This window comes from Olea europaea, unplaced genomic scaffold, assembly GCF_002742605.1.
Source record: "Olea europaea var. sylvestris unplaced genomic scaffold, O_europaea_v1 scaffold1148, whole genome shotgun sequence".
NCBI lineage: Eukaryota > Viridiplantae > Streptophyta > Magnoliopsida > Lamiales > Oleaceae > Olea > Olea europaea.
The window spans coordinates 263,194-290,746 of NW_019228875.1; the positions used below are offsets into that span (position 1 = coordinate 263,194).

Here is a 27,553-nt window from a genome sequence, read left to right on the forward strand (position 1 = left end):
AAAAATATAAATTATCTATAAGATGTGAGTCCTTTTACCTTATAGCAGCATTGATTCCAATGAAAATCATGGCTTCCCACCCATTGACGTTCATGCTGAAAGATAAACCATCAAAAATTTGTGAAAATTTTTAAGACAACTAGAAAACTCATGTTCATAACATAGAGATCAAAAAATGATTGTTGCTCATGACAAGCTCAAGTTTGCATATTTAGTCTGATCTGTTCGTTTAGCATTCTTCTTCATTTAACGATTCATGGTGTTTTGATCACTTTAGAAAGCTGACAACTAGACGTGTGCTTCCTCGGACATGCAATGCATCAAGGTTGATGAACAATCAGAATGCTAAATATAATAGCATTCAAAATGCTGAAAACCAAATTTATATAAGGAAAAAAAGAAAAAGTGAATTCTAACAACTTAAATATTTGGACGAGAGTTAAAACACAAGGCATTAACACTCACCAAATTGAAAGGGCACCAACTGCAGTTACCGCGTTGTCAAGATGTCCGGTGAGGATAATAATGCTCATCATATACCAGATCTCGAGGCAAAGCATAACAGCAGAAGCAAGAGAGAGCCTAACGAATGCCCATATCTCCTTAAAGGCGGACCCTGAAAATCCCTTCCAACCATCCTTGCACCAACCAATGACATAGACAAACTGCGCAATCGCAGTGCCCCAACTCGTAAGATCATACGCTGTGGCTGCACCCGACGCTCCCCATCCAAATACATAAACAAAAAGCCAACAGATGAAAACCTGCAAGACTATTGCAAGGAAAGCGATCCATGCAAGCACAGAAACTTTGCTCTGAGCTTGAAGAAACTTCTGAGTCGGAAATGTGACAGAAAGCGAGAACAGCTGAGGAACGATCATCAGTGTGTATACTCCAGACAGATTCGCAATTTCATCACTTTGTCCGAGGACCTTGAGGATTGGGGTTGCAAATATGTAGAGTGGCAAAAGGATGCAGCAAGTGGCAAACAGGATTATCATTGAGCGTTGCATGTAAACACCAAGCATATGAACTTGTCCTGCACCAAATGCCTGCCCACATAGTGTCTCAAGGGCACTTCCCATGCCAAGCTACACGTTGCAAACTAATATCAGACTCCGTCTATTTGATCAATATATGCAGCATATATCTCAATGACATGTTTGGTACACGCTTGAAAAGAAAACACTATCCAGAATTCTTGTCCATAATTTGTGTACCAAACGTGTCATAATATCTTAAACGCGATCAATTGGAGCGTCAGTATAGCAAACAAAGGCTTGGGCATTCAAGCCTATATATAAGAAAATTGACATGGCTTTGAGGACAAAACTAAATTTGGTCAATGACTGGAGGAAAGCACAAAGAATTAAATAATTCTCATTTTTGTATTTTCAAGCTCAAACCACATTTACAGCTCTTATCGGGGGACTAGAAGCAGATTTTGGAGCCCTAATCATGTTGATTAAGCTTAAAAAGTTACAAGTAAACAAGTCTTTAATTATATAGTTTTTAACCTTTTATTATTGGTGAAATTTAAAAATAAATTACTTATTTTCACAATAAGATAAGAGTTATTTTTTAAAAGGAGTAAGTTATCCCTAATTAAAAATTACTGAGAAGTAACTTAATGTTTTGTTTAAACTAAGCTAAACATGCTCAAAGATTCATAGCTCGTGATTGGATGTGGATTTTTGATAACTTCTTCAACAAAAGGTTGTAAAACATGTCTCTTATTTTGGCAGTATGACTCCATAATCATCGAAGAAGTGACATTTCAAAATATTGTTTTACAAGAATCCACTCAAAAAAAACTCGATCAAACATGTTCACAGTGTCCCGTAAAGTACCTTATGTACAAGAAATTAATTCCATGACAGCCTTGTGATGACCCACATAACATGAAGGATGACAGAAGCACATGAGGTTATTTAATTATTTTCACAGCTAGAGCGTTGGACCATAATATCCCCATTTGTACACACAACGTTTGATACGGATACTTTAAAATCATTTTTTCCCAAATTCATTTTCAACTTCGATCTTTCACTAAATAATGATTTTTTCTTACTTTTTAACTAGACATTCTCCTAAAAAATTCACTTTACACAAAATTTATGTCAAACGTCAACTAAATCTATAACAATCATGATATATATATAAATCATATTGTACATCAAGTTTGACATTATTTGACATATTTTTATACATTGATTTTAAGATGATACCACATGTACAAACTTTTTTTACAAACTCCCTTACTTATTACTCACAATAGGGGTGGAAATCACAAGCCGATATTTTTTAAATTCACGTGGGGTCCGTTAATTTTGTGAGAATGAGTACACCATTTTGTTAAAAAGATTTTGTACAAATATCTTTATCCTTGATTTTAACTACATTTTTCCCAATCAACGGCTAGATTTTCGATACATAGGCGGAATGTCAAAGATGGTGTCAACCATAAGTGTACAAGAAACATAATTCATAAATCAATGCACAATTCTTAGATTTCAAAGCAAAAATTCAAAAAAATAAAATTAAGCACACTATATATTACCAAAATTAAAACAAATCAAGCCTCCAAATCATCTACAGAAAAAGGGGAAAAAATCCAATAATTTCTTGGTCTCTTAACAATCTACCCTCTCAAGTACCAATATACACTTTCGGCCACCGCCATCAAAAAGTTCATAACTTTGTGACTTAATCATTGGAAAATAATATTCTTTGTATAACTCATAACCTGCCAAACAATAATTAAATACTAACCATGAATCCGAAAGAGAAGGTGGAAATGACTGAGGTAGCAATAGAAAAAGCAGAAAGCTCAATATCTCCAAGATGGCCAACAAACATGGAGGTAACAGAATTGGTTCCAAATTGGCAAAGAATTTGAAAGGCTATGGGACCTCCAATTCTCCACAGATTGAGTGACTCTATACGGAAAATCTTCCACCATGCCTTCAGCCCTTTAACCGGTCGGTAGTCTCCGTCGTCTCCAATCAATTGGAGATCGCCAGAGTCGTTCCGGTCGAGCAGCGGCGCCTCCATTCAATAAAGACGAAGTAGGTAAAAGAATGCAAGATTAATGACGGAGTGAATATCTCACTCTATAAATGTAGATATATAACTGTGTATGTATAGGTGGTTTAATAAGTCTTGCGAAGCTCATGCAAGAGAGTGTAACCATAAAACAAAAATTCGGGTAAGTTGTACCAACCCGTAGGATGCAACCCCCATTTTTCAACTGCCTCATCTTGAACTTGGGGTTGGTAGAATGGGTGGTTAAGGAAGGGGCGTACCTCATATTTTCATTCACATCATAGGATGCATTTAAACATTTTTCCCCCATTCATAAGATTTTTGTAAAATTATATTTATTGATTTAAAATTCAATAAATAAACGGCAAAGAAAATGTTATATTTACAATATTTATATAATATCAAATAACAAGGCAAAAGTGTGTCAAACGATCAATTAAGTGTTGGAAATTGGTTAAGTAAAAATTGAAATTGGAAAGTGTGACTAACGTGTCAATTTCGGCCGAATATTCGGACATGATCCAATGGTCAAATTACAAAAGTAAAAGGCCAACTTGATCTACTCATCGAGTAGATGATCATAGTATATTTGGACATTAGAAACCAATTCCAGGTGAATGAGAAATTGTGATCCAAAGATTGGAGGAAAATACGATGGAAAAGGGCTAAAATACATTGATTCTCGATGTTCGCTCGAGTGAAATTCAAGCGAAAAGCAAGCGAAGTATGTTCTGCTCGGATTTTTGAAGCGCTGCTCGAGCGAGAAGCTAGCGAAGATGAAATGTTGCAACTATTCGAAAGATTGCATGATTTGACCCACACCACTTCATCCACACCCCTTCCTCCTCTATAAATAGGACCCCTTGGACGTCCTAAGGGTACACCAACTCATATTTTGCATTGAGCACTCTTCTTCTCTTACAAAATCTCTCTTCCTTTTTCTTGCATAAAATCCTTTTGTAGAGGGGAAAATTCCGTCGGTTCGCCGGTTCTTGTAGTGTGAAGTGCTGCTACCACAAGATTAAACATCCATTGTATCTTGGGAGACAAGTGCCGTTAACCATGAGCACCATAGCGAGGCAATATTGTCTTACAAAGAAAGTGCCATCACTTGCCTCGAATTTTATTTCATTTCTTTTTCTTCTCCTTTTCTTGTTTCATTTTGATACCTTGATGTGGTTTTGTACTATACTTTCAAGTTTACATATCGATAATTTGATCATGTTCCTGCGGGTTAAACATTAATTTATTTTGATACAAGCATCAACAACCATCATACCGCTCACATAAACCCCAGAACCAACAATCTTAAGACAATATTTGTCGGTAGTTGTTTTAGTTTTGTTTTGGTGTAACCCATATTTTGTTCTTCATTTTGGAATAGTCTTTGTGCACTGTTTCTTTCCCTTACTTTGCGTTATAATAATCTTCTGTTTTTGTAACAAAAATGAATACTGTAGAGACTTCAAGTCAAAACGGTACAAACATGGTTACGCCTATGGCTATAAACACTTCAATCCTGCATGGTGAAAAATCGAAAAAATTTAGTGGCGTGAATTTTAAGAGATGGCAACAAAAGATGTTATTCTATCTCAATACCCTCAATTTGGTAAAGTTCTTAAAAGAGACCGCGCCATCCGTACAAGAGGGAGAAAATAATCGAGAGTTGATTATTGCGTTGGATGCATGGAAGCACTCGGACTTTCTATACAAAAACTACATTTTGAATGTGTTGGACAATACACTATATGAGGTGTATAGTTCTAAAAACTCGGCCAAGGAATTGTGGGATTCTTTGAAAAATAAATACAAGACTGAGGATGCCAGAACCAAGAAGTTCATTGTGGGCAAGTTTTTAGACTACAAAATGGTAGATACCAAAACTGTGATAAGCCAAGTGCAAGAAATTCAAGTACTCTTGCACAACATACTTGCCGAAAAGATGGAACTAAGTGAATCCTTTCAAGTGGTTGCCATCATCGAGAAACTCCCTCCTATGTGGAGAGATTTCAAGAACTATCTCAAACACAAACATAAATAGATGAATTTGGCAGAATTGATTGTCCGCTTGAGAATTGAAGAAGACAATAGGAAAAATGAAAGGAAACCTATTGACCAACTTGGAGCAAACTTTGTTGAAACAGAACAAAGGCTTTTGAACAAGAAATGAAAGATCTCAAACGATGCACCGCTTAGAGATAACTCCAAGAAAGCAAAAAAATCCAAAGGGAAATGCTATAATTGTGGAAAGGCTGGACAACGTTCAAATGAATGTTGAAAGCCTAGGAAACCTGCTCAAGCCATCATGATCGAGAAGGACAACCTTTCCGAAGGAATGCAGGAGATGAGTCTATTTGCAGTTGTGTCCGAATGCAACATGGCTGGAAACACAAGGGAATGATGGATAGATATCGGTGTAACCCGTCATGTGTGTACTGATAGGGCAATGTTTTCCAATTATCAAGAACTGAAAAGGGAACAACTATTCATGGGGTACACTGCAAGTTCCAAGATTGAAGGATAAGGCAAAGTCACTTTAAAGATGACATCTGGAAAAGAGCTAGTCTTCAACAACGTCCTACATGTGCCAGATATTCGAAAAAATCTTGTGTCTGGATCTCTTTTTAGTAAAAATGGTTTCAGACTTGTATTTGTATTCGATAAATTTGTACTGTCTAAGAATGAGATGTATGTAGGAAAAGAATACATGTGTGACGGAATGTTCAAGATGAACGTTCTAACTATTGTACCGAAACAAGGCATTATGAATAAAGTAACAAATTCTGTTTACTTGCTTGAGATGAACGTTCTAACTGTTGTACCGAAACAAGGCATTATGAATAAAGTAACAATTCTGTTTACTTGCTTGAGTCTTGTTTATGGCATAATCGATTAGGACATGTGAATTATAATTCATTGCACAAATTTATGAATCAAAGTTTAATTCCGGCGCTTGAAATTGATTCTAATCACAAATGTGAAATATGTGTTGAAACAAAATTGGCTAAAACACCGTTTCATTCAATTCAAAGGAACACGGTACCTCTAGAATTAATCCATAGTGATTTATGTGATTTGAAATTCGTTCAACCTAGAGGCGATAAGAAATACTTTGTACCTTTTATCGATGATTGTACAAAGTATTGTTATGTCTTTCTTTTAAGAAGCAAAGACGAAACCTTAAATGTATTTAAACAATATAAGGCTAAAGTTGAAACGTAACTTGACAAATGAATTAAAAATATTCGTAGTGATCGACGAGGTGAATATGGGGCACCATTTGAAGAATTCTGTTCCGAACATGGAATTATTCATCAAATAATGGCTCCATACTCTCCTCAATCGAATGGAATTGCCGAAGGTAAAAATCAAACTCTTAAAAAGATGATGAATGCGATGTTAATAAGTTTGGGTTTACCTCATAACTTGTGGGTGGAGGCTATCTTAACGAAAAATAGTCTTCTCAATCGGATACCGCTTAAAAAAATGGAAGAGACACCATATGAGTTATGGAAATGTCATTCTCCTTCCTACCAACATTTAAAAGTATGGGGGTGTTTGGAAAAGGTTGAAGTACCCAAGCTTAAACAAATTAAAATTAATTCCAAAACGATCGATTGCATATTTATTGGATATGCCAATAATAGTAGTGCATATCATTTTTTAGTACAAAAATTTGATATTCAAGATGTACACGAGGGTACCATAATTGAATCAAGGAATGCAGTATTCTTTGAAAACATATTTCCTTACAAAGATAGGGAAACGTCAAGTTCAAATAAGAGAACTTATGAATCTGCAAATGGATCTTCAAATGATGAAGAACCAAGGCGCAGTAAAAGGGTTAGAACATCCACATCAATTGATCAGGATTTTCTAACTTATATGGTAGAAAATGATCCAAGGACTTACGATGAAGCGATGTCTAATCTGGAAGCACCGTATTGGAAGGAAGCTATCAATAGCGAGATAGATTCCATAATGCAAAACATACTTGGGAATTGGTAGATTTACCTCCCGAAAATAAGCTTTTAGAGTGTAAATGGATATTCAAAAAGAAATTGAAATCGGATGGATCCATTGAACAATATAAGGCTAGATTGGTTGTCAAAAGATATAGGCAAAAAGAAGGATTTGACTTCTTTGATATCTACTCACCCGTAACGAGAATCACCTCGATAAGGTTGCTAATTGCAATTGTGGCAATACATAACCTTGAGATTCATCAAATGGATGTAAAAACGGCATTCCTAAATGGTGAGTTAGAAGAGGCGATATATATGAAACAACCTAAAGGGCTCGTATCTCCAAACGAAAGCCATAAAGTATGTAAACTTGTTAAGTCCTTATATGGCTTAAAACAAGCTCCTAAGCAATGGTACCAAAAGTTTGACAAAACAATGCTGTCAAATGGATTTAAAATAAATGAATGTGACTAGTGTGTATATTTGAAGAATACACCGAATGCCTATGTGATAATATGTCTATATGTAGACGATATGTTGATAATGGGTAATAGTCACGAAATGTTGACAAACACCAAGAAAATGCTAACAAGGCACTTTGACATAAAAGACATGGGTGTGGCAGATGTAATACTAAGGATAAAGATCTCTAGAACATCAGAAGGAATCGTACTTTCCCAATCTCATTACCTTGAGAAAATACTTAAGAAATTTGAAGTATTTGAGAAAAGTCCAGCAAAGACTCCTATTGACACAAATCTACACTTGGTCAAAAATAAGGGAGAATGCGTGTCACAACTAAGATATTCACAAATAATTGGCAGTCTAATGTATGTTACAAATTGCACTCGACTGGACGTTGCGTTTACGATGAATAACCTTAGTAGATTCACAAGTAATCCAAGCCATGATCATTGGGTGGCATTGATAAGGGTCCTTAGATACTTGAAGTATACCATGACCTATGATTACATTTCACAAAATATCCTGTGGTATTTGAAGGATATTGTAACGCGAATTGGATATCCGATATGAAGGATTCTAAATCCACAAGTGGCTATGTGTTTACACTTGGTGGAACTGCTATCTCATGGAAATCTTCAAAGCAAATGTGTATAGCTCGATCAACTATGGAATCAGAGTTTATTGCTTTGGACAAAGCTGGTACCTGCCATAAGCATACACTGTGATAATCAATCGGCTATTGAAAGGGCTAAAAGCAGCATGTACAATGGTAAGTTTAGGCATATATGTCGGAGACATAATACCATTAAGCAACTGATCTCAATGGGCGTCATCTCCATAGATTATGTGAAATTAAAGGAGAATGTTGTGGATCCGCTTACGAAAGGTTTGCCAAGAGATCAAATACGTTGTCTATTAAGAAGAATGAGATTAAAGCCTACTACGTTAGAGTCCTTGTAATGGTAACCCTGCCTTGTTGACTGGAGATCTGAAAATCTTAGTTCAAAGGGACAACTAAGTTATGAGGATTCCATGAATCACTTAGGAAATAATTTCCTAACTCATTCCTATGATACCAAAGTGCTTTCTGTAAAATTGGAAGAGGTTAAGATAATCTTTTAATAATTCCTATATCTTGATTTAGTCAAGTGGAGTTGGACAGAATACTCTTAATAGGAGGTCACCTATGAGAGTGTGAAGTGAGGCCGTTCAATGAGAATTATTCAAGGCTTAAATTCTCTAAAACACTTGCAGAACCAAGAGGGGTTCAGGGCCAAAATGAACCAAGTCATGAGAACCAAGAATGGAATTAGGGAAAACATTTTGTGAGTATTGTTGTCTTGGCTTACACTAACAGCTGGTCGGTTCAAGACATCACGTTCACCAACTAGCCAAGTAAGCTCGATAATATTTCGCTAGGAAAGGTTCAAAGTCGGAAGCTACCTTGCCCGATGCAATATTTTTCCGCTCTGTCTTTCTCTACAATTGCATGTATCGTGTCTCATATCATTTGCATACTTGAATTTCCATTCATGTGGGGGATTGTTGGAAATTGGTTTCCAAATTAACATGAAAGATCGGAAATTGGTTAAGTAAAAATTGAAATCAAAAAGTGTGACTAACGTGTCAACTTCGGCCGAATATTCGGACTTGATCCAATGGTCAAATTACAAAAGTAAAAAGGCTAGATGATCGTAGTATATTTGGATATTAGAAACCAATTTCGGGTGAATGAGAAATTGCAGTCCAAAAATTGGAGGAAACTGCGGTGGAAAAGGGCTAAAATACATTGTCGCTCGATGTTCGGTCGAGCGACAGCGTCGCCGTCGCTTGAGCGAAAAGTGAGCAAGTATGTTCTGCTCGGATTTTTGAAGCACTGCTCGAGCGAAAAGCTAGTGAAGATGGAATGTTGCAACTATTTGAAAAATTGCACGATTTGGCCCACACCATTTCATCCACACCCCTTCCTCCTCTATAATAGGACGCCTTGGATGTCCCTAAGGGTACACCAACTTATCTTTGCATTGAGCACTCTTCTTCTATTACAAAATCTCTCTCTATTTTTCTTGCATAAAATCCCTTTGTAGAGGAGGAAATTTCGTCGGTTCGCCGGTTCTTGTGGTGTGAAGTGCTGCTACCACAAGATTAAACATTCATTGTATCTTGGGAGACAAGTGCCGTCACTTGCCTCGAATTTCATTTCTTTTTCTTCTCCTTTTCTTGTTTCATTTTGATACCTTGATTTTGTGGTTTTGTACTACACTTTCAAGTTCACATATCGATAGTTTAATCACGCACCTACGGGTTAAACATTAATTTGTTTTGATACAAACATCGACAATCATCATACCGCTCACATAAACCCCAGAACCAACATTAAGTAGTAGCCGTCTTGCAGTTTTAAAGGATAAAATATTAATCAAATTTGTATAGTCAAATACCGTTCCCATCCATATGTTCTTGTATTTTGATTATTCTTACCGAGCTAGTGAATATGAAGTCTTTCCTTCTCTGGGCTACTGGATTAGGGGAAAGCATAGACCTATCTCGATTGATTTACCAACGGGTGCTCTTTTTCGAAGATGACTTTAGGAGGACCCCTCGTCAAAGTTTATTATCTCTACTGAGCTTGATGGGTCGGAAGGAGTCAAAAGAGGCAATGCTCCAACACACTCAAAAAAACCAAGGACAAATATATAAAGGAACTATACAGGAAAGACATTGAATCGCTAAAAAGTCTGATTTTTTAAAGGATTCACTACTTTTTGACTCTGTAGCTTAGAAAGAAATTTAATTTCTTTTGCTAACTTCCTACCTCTGACGAAATCTTATAGCAATCAAATTACTGCTTCGTTGGGAAGATACAAGACATTGCTGCACTCATTCATTAGTGTTTGGCGTACCTGCAAGATAGAGCTATGATTGTCGTGAACAACCTTCTTGTTCTTTCAATGCATTTTGCAAATCATAATAAAAGTTAGGATCTTATTCTTTTACCTCGGACCAATGATTTGAACTTGAGTATAAAAGAAAAGCCTACTGAAAATTCTCATTTTCGTAACTTTGAGATAAATAATAATTCCCCATGCACATATATTATGAAAATTTTATGGAAAAGGGCATAAATTACATTTTGTTAAAAAAATAGTCATTCTTGCATAACTTAGCAAAAGTTATAATATTAAGCCCTTGTTTGAGCCCTATTTTATTAAAAAGGCTCATTTTTTTCAAAACTCATTTTCAACAACATATTTTTCAATAAAATAATTTTACACGTAAATTAAAATTTTTCTTAATGTTTAACCGCATATTCTCCAAAAAGGCTTTTAAAATATATTTTCTTTTTTCAAAATGGGACTCAAACAGTGGCTTTGAATAAACTCATAGTTTAAGGGGACTTTTGAAAATGTCACGAGTCCATTCCCACCTACATTGATGTGATTATAACTAATGATGAATATCATTATTTGTTCACAAATAACACTATTGCCTTCGAAATCATACCATGGAAACTCCTATTTCATAAATTAAAAATCTTTTATGGAGATTACACCCTACTTCCCACCCTACCCTACCCCTCCCCTACCCAACATTTAATTATCCCCATTCAATTAATAGTATCCCCAACCCCACCAAATTGAAAATATCCTCCAACCCCACGCGGACCCCACCAAGAACCCCATCCCACCCCACTTGTAAAATGTCTTTAGAAATTGAAAACACATTCTGAAGATTACACCACACCCACGAACCACCCCTATCCCACCCCACCCTCAAAAAGTTCCAAGTCACTGTAAGTAATCAAATCATTGACCTTTGTTATTTATGATTAATTGTGATCAAATTTGTCTTCCGTATGACTAATTGTGATCATGTCAATTTTAATTGCATCGATACGTTAACAAGTCACAATTAACAAATAATTAGTCACAACCAATCGTATTAAACACATATTCGATCACATATGGCCACCACAAACAAATTTACACACATCATAGACCAACACCACAATCCACCACTAGTCATCACCATCTTACCTCCAATGCACCACTAATACTACCTTTAACTCAAATTCATGACCATGAATACTATCTTCATTGACCTGTGTTATCTGTGAGTAATGATCAATTTTTTCTTCAGTATGACTATCAGTGACCGGGTCAAACTAATTTTTGATTGTACGTAACCAAGTCATAAACAGTTACAGTTAACATAGATTTGATCATAGACAATCACAATAAAGATAGACTTGATCATACTCGATTTTTGTCACAACTACCACTCTGATACCACCACCACTCTCAACAACGTCAAGAACCAAACGCGCACAACCTCACCACAACCATATGAACCACCAACAACAAAACCATCACTGCCTACACCACAATCAACGAACCGAAGATCAAAAAATCATAGCCACCAACAGATATATAGAAAAGTTTGTTTCTAGTCTTAACCTTAATATTGTGTAGCTTCATTGGATCAAGTGTGCAAAATTACGTTTGTGAGCTTTTGGCATTAACCTAGTGAATTAGCAGAAATGAATGCCAGAATTCTCAATGAGATAATGACCATAACTGCTATTACCACAATAATCTCACTACCGCCATGAACACCCCCGAAAATCTATAGATTGGAAATGAATCATCACACCTAAAAATCAAGTATGACTGTAATGCTGAAGCAGAACCTACGCACAGCCACACAACTGTCCATAGACTAACCGCCATTGCAAGCACCATCACATTAGCGACCACAGCGAAGCTATGTGCCACCACTCGCAGCAATAGCGACATCTTATTGTGCCGTTGTGAGAGGAAAAGATATAGAGAAGAGAAAGACTGAGAAATTTTAGGGTTTGAAAATTAATTGGGTTTGGAATGAATTGAAGTGGGGTCGGATGGGGTGCGGTGGGGGTTGAATATGTAGATTAAGCTTAATTAAATTTCTATTAATTACAATTAATAGTCTTATTTACTACCTGGAGTCTAAATTTTAAACTTTACTCCCTTATTTATGAAAATTAATATTTAATTGCATGGTTCCATGTAATTTTCTCTGAAAATAAACCTTTTTAAAAAGTAGCTTAAACATTTATCGGTTAGTTATTAATATTAGATCATGTCGTTTTATCTTGAAACATCAACTTTATTTAGAGGATTGATACAAACCTTAGTTTATCGTCAGTACATTTAGTACGAGATTTACCCCTAACATACAATACTAAGCTCATGTTTGGACTTTGGTGTAGATTAAAATCAATTTTTTAATAAATTGTGATTAAAGTTGATGAAATGTATAATTGAAAATATGTAAATTTTGTTTTATTTAATATTATGTAGTTCATTTTACTAAATACTTTACCAAAAGTTGTATAAAAAGGTGATATCACATTTGGTGGTTCTCTCATGTTCTAACAAAATTCACTTTCCACGTCCTTTTCTATATACGCGTTAAATGTCTTCTTGTGTAATTAACAAAGTAAAATTGAACCGAAAAATGAGATATTAAGGGTGTGTTTGGTGTACTGTATAGGACTATTTTCAATTTTCAGTTTTGCAAACTGTTGAAGACATGATTGGTCTATTATTTCTAAAAATACATTTTGGAAAACGATGTTAAATTTGTAACAGAAAATTCAAAATTCAATTTTGACAATTTTGGTATTTCAATGAAAATTTGGAAAACACTCAAAACAAGGAAAACAAGCCTTCAAATAAAATTTTAAAAAATATAAATAAAAAAATCTAAACATTAAAAACTATGAAAAATAAATTATGAAAAATTAAAATTAAAAAGTACAAAAAAATAAATTTCTAAAAATTTGTTAAAAAATAAAAATGATAGAAAATCAAAATAGTCCAATCTTTACCTAAAAATTCTAAAAAAATATTGTTGACACACGAACTCCGATCTCATAATAAGTCATTCGCAGGCCCCACCTCAGGCATATGTGAGTTCGATCATGAAATTCAGTTCAACATACTACCGCCATAATCTTAAGAGACATCATGATTACCCCATGTCACATCGCCTTCTCAATCAACTACAGTTGTAGAGGGTGATGTCATCACTACCCAAAACCATCAATCCGAGGCCCCGAACCTTCAAATCACTTGCAAGTCATCATTACTTGAGAAAACATTGACACATGACCATTGGCCTCATCAACCAATGACAGGAGAGTTCATTGACTCGACTTTCGAGATCGATCCTATTCCTGATTTGATTGATTTCATGTAATTTCGGTTGTACTCATGTATAAATAGCAGAGAAATGGTTTTCTTAAGGACAGGTGAACTCTCAAGAAAACATATTACACAATTTAATCTTTTACAAATATATTTTGTCCTTTTCCATAATAGAGGTAAATTGCCCTTTTTCTTAAAGTTGACTCAAGGTTAATCTTTACAAATTTTGACGTTAATAGTTTGGCGCTAGAAGGAGAGCCCCCGTATTGTGAAAAATAGTCCCATCCTCCCTACTAAAACACGAGTCATGAGTTGTAAATCTAGTACCAGAAATCAATCTCATACTCACCCCTCTGAGACCAATACTCCGGCCAGTTCTCCAAGACGGCAAGATCAAAATCGAACAAACGACCTGTAAATGATCGCTATGAGGGAAGCCCTGGAGAAGTTGAAAAATTGAGTTGTTCGATTGAAACAAAACTAAGCCCACTTGTCTCCACCAAACACCGAGATGGATTCCCCAGTGAGGACAAAGGCTAGACGTCCCCCACCAAGAGGACCTTTCACTTCTCAAGAGGAGAATCCTCCAGAAGTCTAACTAATAAAGTCAGGAGCTAGGTCCTTGCAACGGAGCCTACTGCTAGGAGAACTGGTCGTGTGTTTGATAGGTTGGGAACTCAGTACTCGCTAACCCCTATGCGAAGTCATGCTGAACCCGACCAAAAACTTCAACTGGAGTAAGCAGAGCCCAAAATGAGCGCCCTAAAAAGATGCATTGCTGACCTGGAGGCAAAAAAAAAGGCGGTACCCAAGACTACCTCACCAAGTGGCATTCCCCCTTCACTGAAGATCGAACCATTGCCTGAAAAATTGAAGATTCCCCAGATGACCGTATACAAAGGAGAAGGGAATCTCCTTAGCCAGTTTGATAAGTACATCTCGTGGATGGAGTTACTAGGGGCAAGTGATGCCATCAAGTGCCAAGCTTTCCTCCTAACCTTGGGAGATAAAGCTCAAAGGTGGTTCAAGAGATTGCATCAGAGGTCGATAAAAAATTGGAGCGACCTGACGATAGCATTCCTGGCCCAGTTCATGGGTTCCCAAGCCAGGACTACTCCCAAGGAGTGGCTGGTGAGCATCAAACAGGGAAAAGTGAATCCCTCAAAAGTTATCTAAGCAGATTCAATAAGCAATCCATGGAAGTGGAAAAGATATTTGATGACGCCGTACTCGCTGGGTTGAGGCCCAGAACGAGATTTTGGTGTTCAGTACATGAAGACGGACCTAGAACTTACCACGAGCTCCTGAACCGAGCGGAGAAATATATAAGTGCTGAGGAGGCAACCTCTGATCAAGAGGAAGCTAGATGTGATCCTGACCTTAGCAATACGGTGAAAAAGAAAAGGCCAGATAGGAATCCTCAGCCTAAAAGAAGGAAGGATAAGAGAGAGATCGTCCTAAGACTCAACCGTACAGGTTTTGAGAGTATCACCCACTGAAAGCCACCTTAGAGGAAGTATTCATGCAAGCGGGCAAGAAAGAAGCATTTCACAAGCCGGTGGCCCAGAAGAACGGGCCGGGGGGACATCACCAAGGGCGATACTACCGATATCATAGGATGGCAGGACATGACATCGACAGTTGTCGGGAGTTGAAAGAAGAAGTTGAGTCCTTGATACGTAGAGGGCAGCTGCAAGAGTTTGTTGCCAAACCAAAAGAGGTAGACCGACCTCAACCACAACAGCCTCCGTAGCAAAGGCCTGCCGCACGAACTCAGCAGGCAGTTCCTAATCGTAATTCGCCCCCACGAGCTGAGATTAGATGATGGTAGGAGAAAATTAGTATATTGAAGGGTCCAGAAGGGCAAGACACAGACAAGCCCAGGATGCATGAATCCTGCCGAACTATAAAGAACGAACTCTACAGATTGGTATAGATCCTGAATGGTTCTGGTTCATGGAGGAAGATTCCCAATGGATCCTCCAGGATCAGAGTGATGCCCTAGTAATCACCATACCAATGACCGGGTTGAAAGTGCATAGGACGCTGGTAGATAACGGGAGCTCGGTCAATATACTGCACTAAGATAGTTGGAAATATCAGAGTGCTATCTTCAGCCATACCCAAGAAAACTGCAGGAGTTCTCAGGAGATTCTATTGAGGCCTGAGGTCAGATTGTCCTCATTGCAGAGTTAGGCGAAACCCCTCGCCAAAGAAGGATTCTAACTGATTTTGTGATAGTCGACCTGCCCTCCAATTACAATGCCATATTGGAGCGGCCTATATTGCACGAGCTGAAGACCACCACGTCAATTTATCATTATTGTATGAAGTTTTCCACTCCCTACGAGACTGGATTTGTGCTAGGAGACTAAGCTAAAGCTAGGACGTGCAATATGAACCTGCCCAAATCAACATGCTAAGAGACAGCCCAAATGACCGAACTGGGAAAGCTAGATTAATGAGGCCCATTGTTGCAAATCTCTCTAAGATTGGCATAACAGAGAAGCATCTCAAGAGACCAACAGATGACCAACTGTCCTTTGACAGAAAAGAGGCTGACCCATGCCCTTACCCTAGGTCTTGGTAATCTCAATACCTTTGGTAGGGGTAACCATCCCAAAGGTCCTGATCAACTCAAGAAGTGCTATCAACATTCTCTTCAGCAACACTCTCAAATGGATGGGCATACCTACCAACTTCCTATGACCATACTCTAATATGGTCTTTGGACTAAGTGGAGCCCTGACCACGGCTAATTGGTTAATCAAGCTCACCGTTGAGGTCGGATCGGCACCTCGCGAAATCAGAATAAATTTTGGGTTTGTGGTATTCGACACTCCATCGTCATATGACGCTATTATGGGACAGTCCTTGATATTCAGTTTGAGAGTAGCAGTATCCCTATACCATTATTCAATCAAATTTCCCACGCCTCATGGTGTAGGCGAAGTCAAAGGAAACAAGAAACTTGTCAAAAGATGTCAATTGAAAGCTTATACCAACCATCAACGCATTTTCCCAAGAGTGTATATGGCCCGCACATGGGAACCTAAACTCGATTCACTAGACCCGTACACCATGATCGAAGGAGGAGAACCCGTGGAAGAATTGGAGGAAGTACAAGTTTTTGCTGACGACCCATCAAAAAAACTCAAGATAAGAAACAAGCTACGGCCTTTGTTCTGAAGTGAAATTGTGAATTTCCTCATACAGAACCTTGACGTCTTTGCTTGGGACCATGAAGACATGAAACTAATCAACCCCACAATTGCTTGCCCCGGGCTGCATGTTGACCCCGCAGTTTGGCCAAGGCAGGAAAAACGCTGTCCTCTAAACACGGACAAATATGAAGTATTTAACAAGGAGATGCAAAAGCTACTACTCAAATGGATTCACATGAGAGGCAAAATATTCCAAGTGGATCACAAACCCGGTTCTAGTAAAGAAACACAATAGAGACTGGAGGGTGTGCATAGATTTCACGACCTCAACAAACCATACCCTAAAGATAGCTTCTATCTGCCAAGAATAGATCAAATGGTAGATGTCACTGTTGGACATGAACTACTCAGCTTTATGGACGCGTACTCCGGATACAATCAGATACCGATGTATGCCCAGATTAGGAGCATGCATTGTTTGTCACTGACCGAGGTCTTTATTGCTACAGGGTAATGTTGTTCGGTCTCAAAAATGCTAGAGCCACTTATTAGTGGCTTGTAAATTCTATGTTTTCCCAACAGATCGAAAAAATCATGGAAGTCTATGTTGACGACATGTTAGTCAAAAGCACCTGTGCCAAAGACCATTGCCAGCATCTTTTAGAATTGTTTGATATTCTAAGAAAATATAGAATGAAGCTGAACCCAAGAAAATGCGCCTTTGGAATTAGCACGGGAAAATTCCTTAGCTACATGGTGAACAACTAGGGAATCGAGGCGAATCCGGAAAAGATACAAGCTATCATCAACATAAAAGCCCCAACTAGGCCAAAGGAAGTGTAGAGTTTGAAGGAGAGATCGTCGTCCTTAGTCTATTCGTATCAAAGTCTACAGATCGATGCAAACCTTTCTTCAATACTTTACGGGGAGGAAAAAAGTTTGAATGGACCTTGGAATGCCAGGATGCTTTCGACGAACTAAAGAAACAGCTAGCTCAACCCTCTGTGCTTTCAAAGTCGAAGGGAAGCTACTTCTTGAGACTATTCTTAGCCATTACAGAACACGCTATCAGTGCCATCCTAATTCAGGAGGAAGACAGAACACAATACCCCGTCTACTACATAAACAAGGCACTCCATGATGTCGAGCTCTGTTACTCTCCACTGGAAAAACTAGCATATGCGTTGGTTGTGGCAGCCCGGAAACTAAGACCCTACTTCTTGGAGCACTCCGTAGAGATCCTCACCAATTCACCATTAAGGTAGACGTTACAGAAGCTAGATACATCTGGAAGAATGGTCAGATAGGCAGTAGAGCTTGGATAATTCGACATAAGATGCAGGCCCCGCACCTTTATTAAAGGTCAAGCCTTCGCAGACTTCGTTGTGGAATTCAACAATGAACCTTTTAAGGAATCACCACCAGAGGCACATTGGGAACTTTTCATTGACAGTTCGTCAATCAGAGACTAGTCGGGACAGGAATTGTCTTAATTAGTCCGAACCGACGACTATTTTGTGAAGCCCTACCTTTTGACTTTTTAAGGCTACGAATAATGAAGCCGAGTAAAAAGCTCTCATTGTCGGAATAAGGATGGCAGTTGGGTTAGGGATCCCCAGCTTGATCCTGCACAGTAACTCCTAACTGGTGGGCAACCAGACCAACGGAATGTATCAGGCCAAAGAAGAAAGGATGGATGGTTACGTTCAAGTTATCAGAAGAGAAATCAAAAATTTCAAAACTATTCAAATCAAACAGATTCCCCAATCCCAGAACAACCATGCCGATGCTTTAGCTCGTTTAGCTACCAGTGAAGGGATCGAAAGATTTGATAGCATATTTGTGGGAAGAATAACACGACTTGCCACAAAACTAGCCGAGGTGACTCTCATGATGATAGACCATAAGCCAACCCGGATAGATAAAATTATCCCGCATCTTAAAACAGAAGAATGCCCTAAACATCTAATCGAAGCAAAAAGGCTTAGAACTAGGTCAGCCAGATATACCCTGATGGATGATTTTCTCTACAAAAGGGGATACTCTACCCCTTTGCTGAGGTGCTCGAATGAAGAAGAAACACAGTATGCCCTGCGAGACGTAAACGAGAGGATGTGTGGAAACCATTCTAACAGACAATCCTTAGGCCACAAAATCATATGCCAAGGATATTTGTGGCCTACAATAAGGCGAGACGCCCTGAACTTTGTAAAGAAATGTAATAAATGCTAGTGTCTCGCCCCTATCATCAGAATGCCGCCGTGCAAGTTGAACCCAGTAGTCGCTCCTGGCCCTTTGCAAAGTGGGGGGTCGACCTGATTGGACCTATGCCCACGGTGAAAGGTGGAGTTAAGTTCACTATCGTAGCAGTGGATTATTTCATCAAATATGCCGAGGCGGAACCACTTGCCAAAATCACCGAACAAAAAACAATCAATTTCATATAGAAGCATATCATATGCAGATTTAGTATACCTCACTAGATCATCACTTACAACGAAAAACAGTTTGACAACGCTTGTCTTTCAGATTTTTGTGAAGAGTTCGATACTAAGAAACACTTCTCTATACCAAACCACCCGCAAGCCAACGACCAAGTTAAGGCCATTAACAAAATCATCAAGCACACATTGAAGGCAAAACTTGATGCTCTCAAAGGAGGATGGGTTGAAGAACTCCCTAGTGTTCTATGGTCATACCACACCACCACGAGGACCAGTACGAGTGAAACATCGTTCTCCCTGGCCTTTGGTGTGGAAGCTGTGATTTTGATAGAGGTTGGCATCCCATCATTTCACACGGCTGCCTACAACGAAGAGGAGAACCAGATGGCTCTTCGTATAGAACTCGACCTTGTGAAAGAGAAGATGAAGATGTCAAACTCAGGAACGTTGTGTACAAGCAGCGTAATGCCAGATATTACAATAAAAAAGTACGAAAATGAGAATTCTAAGTAGGATCCTTAGTCTAAAGAAAGGTATTCCTCACCACGAGGGAGGCCGAAGATGGATCTCTAAGGCCCAACTGGGAGAGTCTCTACCTGGTACTAAAGATCCTGCCAAAAAGAGCATATGAATTGGAAGACCTGGGGGAGTAGGCCTCTACCCCACCCCTGGAATGCCGAACACCTAAGGCAATCCTACCAATGAGTAAGAAAAATCCTTTCTAATATGTAAACCCTCCCCTAACATCGATCGTATTAATAAAAAGGGGTTCGCTACTTTTTTTCCCTGCAGACGACCTGATTAATGGTAGACGAAATTCCTCCTAAGGAATTACTCAAAGCCTTGCTCCATACGGAGGCTAAGCTAAGGTCGCAAGTACTGCGACACTTGGACGAAATTTCTTTTAAGGAATTACTCAAAGCCCTGCACCATACGCAGGCTAAGCTAAAGTCGCAAGTGCTGCACTTAGACGAAATTCCTGCTAAGGAATTACTCAAAGCCCTGCTCCATACGCAGGCCGAGCTAAGGTCACGAGTGCTGTGAGACTTAGACAAAATTTCTTCTAAGGAATTCCTCAAAACCCTACTCCTTATGCAAGTCGAGCTAAGGTCAAAATTTCTTCTAAGAAATCTTTCGAAGCCTTGTTACTATGCAGGCCAATCTAAGTTTGTTTGTGTTACGATGCTTGGATGGACAAAATTTCTTCCAAGGAATTTCCCAAATCCTTATTCCCTATACGGGCCAATTAACAATCGTAAATGCCCTTGAACCTTGCTTCAAAGGCAAGACGACCTAGGAACACATGCTACAACCTTTGAGAAATTGACCTCAAGTGTAGAGGTCACACGCATTGCCAAAAACACATAATAAAAGATGAATTCATTCACATTTGACAAAAACAATCGCCAATATGTTTGAAGAACATTGCAAAAAACTACTGAACTATTAGGAAATTGACACAAATGAGGGAAGTTCAAAACAATGTTCGTAATAGAGCTAAGGGGCAGAGGGTCCTGTGGGGCTAGAGCCTCATCTTCAACGTCTTCATCAGCAGGAGAAATTCAAACTCCCACTGCCTCCGACAGCCTCTGTAGCTCTTTCTTCTGCTCGCCCAAGGATTCCTCCAAGAAGTCAACGTCAAACTCTGGCCTCTCTGTATGAATGTGCTTTACGAGCTTCTTAAGAGCGACCACATAGGCGTCGTGGGCTAGGGCGTCAAATTCAGGAGAAGCTCTCCAAAGCTCAACGACCTTAATCATCCTGGCCTCTGCTTCCTCCATTCTCTTAATGGCCTCATCGGCTCTCTTTCCCGCCTCCTCAGCACGGGCTCTCTCCTTTTGAGCTCGAACATGCTCATCATCAGCCATCTTTTTCTCCGCAACAGCTCGCTGGTAGGCCTTATCTCCCCATGCTTTCAGAGCCTCATTATCATCCATCAGTCTGAGTTCAGATGCTGATTTTGCCTCCAGCTCTATGCCCATCTTGTTTAAATGATCTACATATTCTTTCTCCTTCTACCCAAACGTAACCTTCTCTACCTCCATGCTCTCATAAAGGCTCATAGCTTGGTTTTTCATCTCAAGCATTTTGTCCAGCTCGACCTTTACCTGGTCCAGTATAAAAAAAAAAAAAAGAGAGAGGACAACAGAGTTTAATAGGTAAAATTCAATGATGGCACACAAAAATTTCACAAATAGATACATACTGATAAGTGTATTTTATACACTTATTCAAGGATTTAAAATGATGATATTTAGTTGCTTCTCAGATAAATTTTGGTCTAAATTGTTGCATTTAATGTTAAATAGACAAAATTCAATGATAGTACAAGACAATGAAGGAAATAAGCAGAAGTTGACAAAATTGGAGAAAATGGCTAAGTTGTAAAATATTCAAAGTTCGGGGACTAAAGTGCAAGTACTCAAAAGTTGTGTCGGATCTCATGATAAATATTCAAGAGCACTCGGAGTTAATTGGATAAAGAAAGACGTCAAAGAGATTAAATATAATCAAAATATGATCACACATCAAGTTCTAACAGAAAAAATGTTATGCATCATTTTTAGCGTCATATTGGGACTCGATTTTGACATAGAAAATGACTGAATTTGAAAATAATATGAAGGAAAGTTGTATCCCTTTGAGTTAGCTTTCCAATGCATCTTGAATCGTTTCAATGGGACATCGAGAAAGAAAGTTATGATAAAAATACTAAACTATGTGTTGTCTATTAGGAAGGTGGCGCCCCATCTGGGCATCGGCTATGGTGCCACTTCAGGGAGTTGAGGCGCCTCCTGGGTGCATCTAGGGCACATGGCCCGTTTTGAAGTCCATAAAACCCTACTTTCTACACACAGGAGGAGGCACATATAAATACAAATTTCTCACACTTTTGAAGGGGATTTACACATTGAGAGACAAGAGAACATAATTGGAGAATCAAAAGAAGAATTTAAAGGAGTAGAACATCAAGCAATCTAAGGTTTAACGCATTGATTGGAAGAGGAAGAGGATCCTTGTGCAAGATTGGTTTCTTATTCCATATTCTTATTCAAAATCCGGTGATGTCTTCCATAATAACTTCTTGTTTTTCTTTTATTACTATGAGTAACTAAATCTAATTTTAGGGCAAACAATGTAAACTATTTGGGACCTTTTATTTCTTTTATTTGAGATTCTTATTCGTTATGATTATATGTGTAGATTTTAATTATGTTCTCAATGCTTTAAATTTTCTGGTCAATTATTTAATGATTTCGTGAACAATAACTGCGTAGAGATGCGAATTCTTGTTTAGACCACATATTAAAATATGGTGAATTAATATAATGTGTAGATATACATTATAATTATTAGTGCGTTTAACTAAGTTTGATTCGCATAGAGATATGGAATTAAAGTAGTAAAAATTGGCGCAATGAGAACTCGAGATTGGTAAATTGAATATAATAGAAAAATTCGATCGAACACTACTTTAGATTTTATGAATCTCGATATTAAAAGTAAAGGTGACCAATAGGTGAAGTTATTCCACCTTAACATCCATTTATTGTTTGAATTTCAAATCACTTTTTGTTGCATCCATTCATATTTTAAGTAGTTTGATCAAAAATCATAATAGATTATCATTTTTGTTTATTTTCATCAAATAGTGGTTAGAGAAAACTGAATTAAGTGCTAAAGTATAGTCCTCGATGGAACGATAATCCGGACTTATAGGTCCACTTTACTACTTATTACGATACGTATATTTGCGGGATAAAATTGACAACACATACAATATGTGGACACGTGAAGCTCATATTCATATACATACTAACACACAATTTAACATGTTATGTACCCATACAAGCCTATATATACCTCCCTATGCAATTACACAGAGTCACATATCTATATATATAAAAATATACAATACACACACACATGGATGACACCTATTGTCTAAATCAATTACTGACAACACACAAATAGATCTAGACATTGATTTAGGTACATATGTATGTATAGACATAGAGGTGTCAATGGGTCGAACCAGCTCATAAAAGCACGAGCTCGGGCTCGTCACGAGCCGAGCCTGGCTCACGAGCAGACGTCGTTTTTTCCTTCTTTTTTTTAAACAAATAGGTAAATTGAAAAATAAAAAAGTAATTTTAATTTTTAAATCGTGAATTATAAATTATATATAAAAAACTAGGTAAAAAATTTAAACCCTCTTCTTTTATCAAGGCTTGGGACTGGCTACTTAAATTTAGAATAGGCGGAGTTAAAAATTGTGTTGTTTATTTGTTTGTTTGTGTACAATTTTTAAAGAAAATTTAAAATAATATTAAAAATTATTTTTTCAAGCAACGCTGCGCATCCCCTTGCATATAATTTTCGAAGTAAATCCCTTCTAAAAATTGAAAGGGTAATCAAATGCTCTTTCAATTGTCAGAAGTCTTCACTTCGAAAATTATATAGAAGTCTTTCACTTCGAAAATTATATATAATCTTCGAAGTGAAAGACTTCTGACAATTGAAAGGGCAATCATTTGATTACCCTTTCAATTTTTAGAATGAATTTACTTTGAAAATTATATGCAAAGGTACGCACAGTGTTGTTCGATAAAAGAATTTAAAATGTAGATATATAGTAGTAATAGTATCGGGTACAAACAAAAATTTAATTAAATTGGTGGAAAGAAAAAAAAAATTTTGCTTTTTTTTTTTTTAACTAAAAGAGATAGAAAAAAAATAAAAATGAAATCTTTATTTTTTTTATTTTTATTTTTAAAATATATAAAATATAAACCTCCTCCTTTATCCGGGCTTGGGATTAGCTACTTAAATTTTCAGTAGGCGGAGTTAAAAATTGTACACAAATAATTTTTTGTAGCGTGTACAATTTTAAAAAAAAAATTAAAAGTAACGATAAGAAAAGAAAAGTTTCATCAATATAATTAAATCAAATATCATTTACTTGACGACATGCAATTTCGGTATATTTATCTTGTAGTCGAAAATGAGCATCCTGCCAATCCTTAATGCACATTAACGCTTCTAAAATATCTTCTTTCAATTGGCTCCTGACCTCGCTCAAAACTCTTTTACCTGCACTAAAAACAGACTCCGAAGCAACAGTGCTAACCGGAGGTGTTAGCAGATCTTTTGCAATCGCAGATATAACTAGCCAACGTCGTTTATACTTTCGCCAAAATTCAATTATTTCTTCTGAACTTTTTTTAATTGTTTTATCTGTTGGCATATTCTGGTTGAAATAATCAATTAATTCAGCAGGCAATGTATTATGACTTAAGCCCGTAGATGTTTGATGAGAATGAGATACAGATGGTGATGGCATAGTGGTGGTAGTAGATGAACACATTGCAGATGAATCATATCTATAAGAATTAATACCTTGAAATAAAATAAATATTTCTGCATCTTCTTCAATTTCGGCGGAAGGAGTAGGTGCAGATGGACCAAACTAATATTGGTATCCATTCGGTTCGCATATAATTCATACATTTCACATAATGTTTGCTCTAAATTTCTATATGTGATAGGTGTATCAAATATTAAGGCGTTTGAAATTTGATCAATTATATATTTAGTTCCCGATAAATTATATCGGGGGTCCATCACGCATACTAAAGGAAATAACATAGGCAAATCTTCCCAATATTTTCTAAAATTTAATTCCATAGCAATTATAATTTCACTAAAATCAGGATCGTTTCTGTATTTATGAAATGTTCTTGCAATTATATAAAGACGTTCAAGCATCATACAAGTGGTGGGATAGTAAACACCCAATAAAATCTTAGTGGTTTCATAAAAAGACGTCAAAAATATTTTAACTTTCAAAGCTATTTGCCAATCACGTTCAGTCAACATACCCTCGTCATCACTTCTAACATGTCTATTGTTATAAAAGTCAGTTATTAAATGTTCAAAACCTTCACACGACTTTAATAACAAGTAAGTAGAGTTCCACCTATAACCTACGTCGCTAACAAATGTTTTAGCATTTTGCACTCCTATTTCGGCACAATAATCCTCAAATGCTTGTTTCCTACTTGGGGAGATTGTGATATATATTAGTGCGTTCCTAATATTTGGAAGTTCATCATTTATATGTTTTAAACCATCTTGGATAATTAAATTCAAAATATGACATACACAACGAATATGAAACAAATACCCACCAAAATCAGGTTGCAGTACCCTATGCAATTTATCGGCAACTACTTTATTCGCAAAATAATATTCTATGGAATAGAAGTTCCACATCGTTGTGACTCTTAGACAATAGTCCTATCACTAGCATTATCGAAAGTAAATGAACGAATTTTACCTTCGCAATGATATTCTCTAACAATACTAATAATAATTTTAAATATATTATTAGTGTTGTGAGGAAATTCAATAATTCTAAAAGTAATAATTTTTTTATACATGCACCAAAGTGGGTCTATATAATGTGCAGTTACAGCTATATATACTCTTTTATTAATCCCTTCCCATATATCCGAAGTTAAAGTTATGACACCCCTATATTTTTGTAAATCCATAATTAATTGTTGTTTTGTTGAAGTAAAATATTGTATTGTATCGGAACGAAGAGTGTTTCGACTTACCCCAACGTACCTTGGCTGCAGATATTCTTTCACATACGAGACGTAGTGTTGGTTGTCAATTAATACCAAAGGCAACTCAGCACTAGCAACAAGCTTCACCATTCTAGTTCGAGCTTTCTCCTCTAAATACACCCATGTGGATAGGGGTGCAGCAGAATCACCGGCGTCTGGACTGCCAAATTGTAATTGTGTTTGACAATCTGGAATAAGTCTGTGTTTGGCTGCACATACTTTGTAATGACGGTTGAGATGGGTGGTACCAATTCCTCTTTACCATACCAATCTTTGTTGACAGTATTTACATACTGCTTTGGATTCTGAGACTCCATCGACAATTTTTCCCGTTGAAATCAACTTAAAGTGATCACAACATTTTGCTTGTTTTTTCCCCTTTCACTTTCCCCTCGCATCAGGAATGTTTAATTCAGCCTCTTCTTCCTGATCGTGTTCCGCTTCGGGAACGTCAACATCATCCAAATTAATTGGATAATTTGGATTGCCGCTTACATGATGATGAAGATCCAAATCTGGAATATCTTCAAGCAGGGATACGTCATTTAGACCTTCAAATTGATTCTGAAATTGACTTTGCGGTGTCATAGGCGATTCGTTTCCTCTCACACCGAACAAGTTTTCGACAAATGCATGTGGATCCATTTGTTTAATTGTAATAAGTAATAACTAGTAGAAGAATAATTGTATAAATATAGTGAGAAATGAAAATTGGATGAAATTTCAATAAATATAGTGAGAACTGAAAAATGAGAATTGGATATTGTATAAATTGTATATAAAAATTGCACAACTATCAACACAACACAAGAGAGTTGAGAGAAAGATAACTGAGAGTTGAGAGTGAATTGTAGAAAATTTTGTGACTAAATGCCACTATTTATAGAAGAAGAAAAGAAAAAAATAAAAAAAAAATTTAACGACCAAAACGGTTGCTGAAAAAATTCAGTGACTGTTAACAGTAAAAAAAATTTACTTCTGGGACCGAAACGATCACTGAAAAAAATCAGTGACTGTAACGATCACTGATAAAGTGACCGAAACGGTCACTTTTTAAAAAAAGTAACCGTTTCGGTCACATTCGAAAACGAGCCGCTTGCGAGCTAGCCGTGAGCGGCTCGTTTTTTGTGTGAGCCCAGCGGGCTCGGCTCACCCACCAAACTGGCCTGCTCGGGCTCGTATTTTTATGAGCAAAACACGAGCCCGAGCCGTCCATGAGCTCCGTTTTCATGAGCCGCTCGACCTATTTGCCACCCTTATATAGACAAATATATTTCAAATTGGAATGCAATCATTACAAAAAAGAAAGTCAAGCATCAAGTTCAAAGTAATATAATTAAGTTTCATATCTTGTACCCAATTATGCAATTCCAGGAAGCAAGATCCGGATTCATCTGTGAATAAGATGGAGCCGACTTTTATAAGTAAGGATGTGAAGAATAATAGGTAAGGTTTTAATTCTAACCTAATTTCTGCTAATTAATCTTTAAAACCTATTATTTACCTCATTTTTACTAATTTAAATCATTTAATTTAGTTTACCAAAATTAAAATCATATTATGTAATTCAATTATCATTATTATTTTCTTAAACTTAAAAGAAATGGCACGTCGATTGTCTAGGGCTCCAGAACAATTTCCACT

General features: G+C 37.2%; 1 protein-coding gene across 1 annotated transcript; it reads right to left on the reverse strand.

Annotated features, from left to right (window-relative positions):
• Nucleotides 1-12: 12 nt before the first annotated feature.
• On the reverse strand, nucleotides 13-3,243 carry LOC111373638 (protein DETOXIFICATION 35-like). Its single transcript, XM_022996198.1, has 3 exons — nucleotides 2,773-3,243; nucleotides 466-1,091; nucleotides 13-95 (listed from the first exon to the last, which is right to left on the reverse strand). The coding sequence occupies exons 1-3, from the start codon at nucleotides 3,052-3,054 to the stop codon at nucleotides 35-37; spliced, it is 969 nt and encodes a 322-aa protein (XP_022851966.1). The 5' UTR covers nucleotides 3,055-3,243; the 3' UTR covers nucleotides 13-34.
• Between the last annotated feature and the right edge of the window lie 24,310 nt (nucleotides 3,244-27,553).